The 4,425-nt window shown below is 36.2% G+C and overlaps 1 protein-coding gene across 1 annotated transcript in view; it reads right to left on the bottom strand.

Annotated features, from left to right (window-relative positions):
- LOC118737968 (dorsal-ventral patterning protein tolloid) overlaps positions 1-4,425 on the bottom strand; it is a gene marked incomplete in the record, with an annotated part of 55,463 nt that overhangs the window by 812 nt on the left and 50,226 nt on the right. The window contains 3 exon segments of the mRNA XM_036468810.1: positions 87-267; positions 386-672; positions 1,978-2,340. Of these exon segments, the coding sequence (XP_036324703.1) occupies positions 87-267; positions 386-672; positions 1,978-2,340 (831 nt within the window).

The raw sequence follows: 4,425 nt of genomic DNA, 5'->3' as shown, positions 1-4,425 counted from the left end.
AAGTTCAAAGATAGTTGACAGAGTTGCCCTGTTGAATTAATGTAGCCACTAACTTATATTGCATTAGTCACTTTGCAAATGCTAACCTGTTGAATATGTTGCTCTAAATCCTTTTCGTTGAAGTGACGCATCTGTCCACAGTACCATAAACATTTCATTTGTAGATGCCACCACCGCATAAGGTTCATGCCCACCACAGTAGATGCCCAAAGTTGAGCTGTTTTCTGTTTTACCATCGTATAATGCGACATAATCGTAAAAACACTCCTATACACACACAAATACAAAACAGAAAAGATAAATGTTAGTGTGTTTTAAGTTGAATGAGTTAAGTGTCAGATGTATTGCAAATTGATTGCGTCATTTTTGCGCCAAATTCACGCACCTGATGATTTTCCATTTCGAAATCGTGAAATGTCAACTGCACACGATGACCGAGTACAGTGCGGAAGTGCCAAAAACAATAGGTATTTCGAGGATAATCGTTCGGGTAATTAGGACTGTAGATGCTCCCCTTTGGACTTGTAATTTCGAATTTACATTTGGTTTCGGTGCAGTTGTGTCGATTCTCGTCAATAGTGTAACCATTGCGACAGCTACACTTATACGAGCCGAAAGTGTTGAGGCAGTGATGTTGGCAACCTCCATTGTTTATGCTGCACTCATCCAAATCTGTGTAATAAAATAGTGGAATAATGATGAGAAGTTATAAACGTTTCGCTTCTTAAGAAATAAGTATGCCATTTGTCACGGGAAAAACATATTTTAGAAAAAAATGTTTCTTAATTTTTTGTTGTACTATATATTAACTCAAGTTAACTTAAATACATATGCATTTCGCTATACAAAAGAAAAAAAGAAGGTGATTAAGTCCCGATTAATAACAATTATTCTTAGAGTGTGGCAGCGTTTTTAAGTCATCAAGTTATCAATACTAGCCCTGGGATTCAGTAATTCAGTCTCATCTCAAGTCACTAAATTTGAGATTAGCAATTAGTGACTATTTTTGTGACTTGAGGTGATTTGGCTATTCAGTAGGAGAGAGTCACAAAAAGTTCACCAAAAATGTGTGGTGAAAACAAACACAGACAGTCAACTGATAGCGTTTATGTATGCCTTTTGCCGCGCCGCCTGAAAGAGGGCCAATGGCCGAGTGGTCAAAGCATTAAGCTGCCGGTCGAGAGGGTCCGGGTTCGAGTACTCCTCGGGCGTAAAGGACTTTATAAATCTTTTTATTTAGTATTTTTTCATTAGTTTTATTTTTTAATAATCTTTAGATTTTAATGTTTTATATATATTTTTTTTTTGTATTTTTTCATTAGTTTTATTTTTTTAATAATCTTTAGATTTTAATGTTAAAAAAAATTAATTTTTTTTTCAAACGATTTGTATGATGAAGCATTTGGTTTATTTCCTAACGAAATTCTTATTGAACAAATTTCCTCGCTTCATATTCGCGTTTTTTTTAGTAAAATGGAAAGCAATTAACTTTTTCTCCATAATTTTATTTTTGAGGCCTGCTCTTAGCCAGCTGACAAATTAGTGACTTTTTTTGAGACTAGAGATGTGAGACAGCGTGCTGAACACCAAATAGTCTCAAGATCCAAGTTCACCACCACTGACTGAATGCCAGGGTAGATCTTAGCAAGCGCGGCAGTGGCTTTCACCTACGTATGTATGTATACGTAAATTCATAAAACTTTTTTTTTTTTTAATATTGGTATTAATTGAGCTACCGGCCAAAAATTCTAAAGCTTGTTGGTTGATTAATGCAATAAACACATTTTAAGATCTGAACCAAATTTTAACGATTCTTCAATGGGGGATCAGTATTAGAAGGCGTTTGTTATATGTATGTATCTTAAAAATTGAGCGCCAAATTCTGATGATTAAATTCAACTCGGCCAAACACTAGCATACATACGCGTAAGCGCCAATCTTTTATTATTATTATTATTATTGTTAAATTGAACTTACCGATAAGAATCTTTGCCGAAAATCCTGTGTGTTGTATGGACTTGTCTGAAAAAAACTCCAAACGTAATATATTATGTTCGGACTTCAGAACGGGGGGCAACTCTCGTCCACAATAAATGCCGATTTTCTTCAAACGACTATCGCGCAACTTGGAATAAGCCAACAGGTAATCATAATTGCACTCAGTGTATTGATATTTTGTTCCTTCCAAATCGAAGTGTGTGAAATTGAGGAAAACTGCATGACTGGGCGGCGCAACAATCTCCCACACACACTCTTTCGATATGGGATACATATCCGGATATGACGGCGAATTGAGAGTGCCGTTGGGAGTAGAGGCATTGATAATACCGCCGCACGCATCTGTAAAATAACGGTAATATTTGTTAATATCAGACAATAAACAATAATTAAGTATGTAAACATATGTATGTATGTATTTATGTTCGCTGTTTAAGCTCGTACACATTGGATACCATGCACGCACACTATTTACATACATATAAACATTAGGGTATCCCGAGAAATTTTGTTCTAGCGAAATTCGATGTACATTTCCTATATTTCCGTTTGGTCAAAATAGCGTGCAAATTTATGTATAAAGTTTTATTGACGTGGGATGATGGAAATCCGGGCCGATTTGAAATTAAAGTTTTGGAGAAGATTTTGTTTTGAAATTGCTATACTATTTCCAGAGCTTAATCGCAGTGAATGCAAAACGTATCCGTTTCACATACCGTTGTCTGTACATACGTTTCTGCCTCACACTTAAGTGGGAAAAGCGATCGTCAAAGTACCCGAAAATGGAATCAGTAAACGGGGGGAAATCCGCACTTCATCCACGTTCTTGTCTTTTTTCGGATCGGTTTTCGGATTTTTTGCTGGCTGGGTTGTCAATGTTAGGCTTAGGGAGTCTACCAGGTTGCATCTAATTTCGGAATAGTTGAGGTTAAACATAGAGGCTTTGACAATCAGATAAAGGAGATCAAAATTAGCAAACTAGTCACAACTTCAAAGTTCCCCACGTAATACCCACCCGCATTTGACGCAACGACAAAGAAGACGTTATTGATTCAAAACTCGGTTTTGCTATATACATACATAGAGTTGAGCTGCGTTCAAAATACTCAGGTCGGTAACAACTATGTAACTGGATATTATTTTAGTAATTTAAAAATTCTATCAAACTATTAAAGCATAGAGTTGCTTTGAGATATGAGAAAGCGGATAAGTGCGCCAGAAAGTTTCCTTTTCTAAGACTTTGGGAATAGAAATCAGGCATACGACCCTCTCTAAAATTCCTGCCCTTATATGTTGAAGAAAAATACAACTTTTTACGAGAATATGTAGGGAGAGAGAATATGTAGAATATGTAGAGAGGACATCAACGACTAAATTACCATTTGTATGAAAAAATCATAAATGACTTCCATGTAAATTGAGCCCAAAGTCATTGAAGACTTAACGTCGCCGTACAAAATACTCATATGCATGACATTCGCAATATTATATGTCTGGGTGTAGCTGAGTACGCAAAGATACTGGCCACAATTTGTTGATATCCAGAGATGGTCAGGGTTCGAATTCCACTGCAGACAACATGCAAATTAAATATTTTTATTTTTTTTATTTCTTGTCTTGATTATTCACTTCACGGATGCTTTTTTAGAACGAAGGCGGTGATTTTAATATGCGCGTAATTGAATAGAATATTTACCAATATACAGTACTTTCGTTGACGTTTATAGTAAGATCAATTACGTTTCTATTTGAGTTTAATATTTTTTCCCCTCTGTGTAGCGAAACACTGACCACTATAACGATTTCTGTGGAGGTTGTAAATATAAGAAAGAAGTAGAATCCGTTAAGCACTTCCAGTCTTGCACTATGAAGATAGCGCTTAAGATTACTGGCGGCTTCAAGAAGCTGGGCAGCCACTCACTGGATAAATTTTCTGAATTTGTCAAAAGATCGAGATGCTTAAGGTACATGTAGGTATATGTTTTTGAAGAAAGGTTTTCCTAACCCACTCCAGAAAAAACGATATCGCAGATTTGCTGCGGTCGGACCATAGCAGAATTCCACATATGAAAGGGTGTAGTAATCGCAGTACAACTTAACCGAAACCTGAAGTCGGCACGAGTGATTGTCATGCTGTCGCAATATACATGAGGGGTATTCTCGGAGTCTTGCAAAGCTCTTGCACGGTGAACGGATTACACGGATTGTATGGTAAAAACCAATGCACCGTACAAGGTCTTTTCAAGACTTTGAGAAACCCCTATGTTTTATACGAAAAGGAAAAAATATAGTGCAAAAATATATATTGTAAAACTCTATTTTATTATCTGGGACACTCTATTACACATTCTGTTCATTAGGGTCATAGTTAAAAATATGAATGTCTAAATTGTGTAGGGGGCACGCATTTATTTTGTTCTACGTACA

The sequence above is a fragment of the Rhagoletis pomonella genome, unplaced genomic scaffold (genome assembly GCF_013731165.1).
Source record: "Rhagoletis pomonella isolate Grant_MI unplaced genomic scaffold, Rhpom_1.0 Rhpom_scaffold_00004, whole genome shotgun sequence".
Lineage (NCBI taxonomy): Eukaryota > Metazoa > Arthropoda > Insecta > Diptera > Tephritidae > Rhagoletis > Rhagoletis pomonella.
This window is presented reverse-complemented; position numbering and strand designations above follow the sequence as displayed.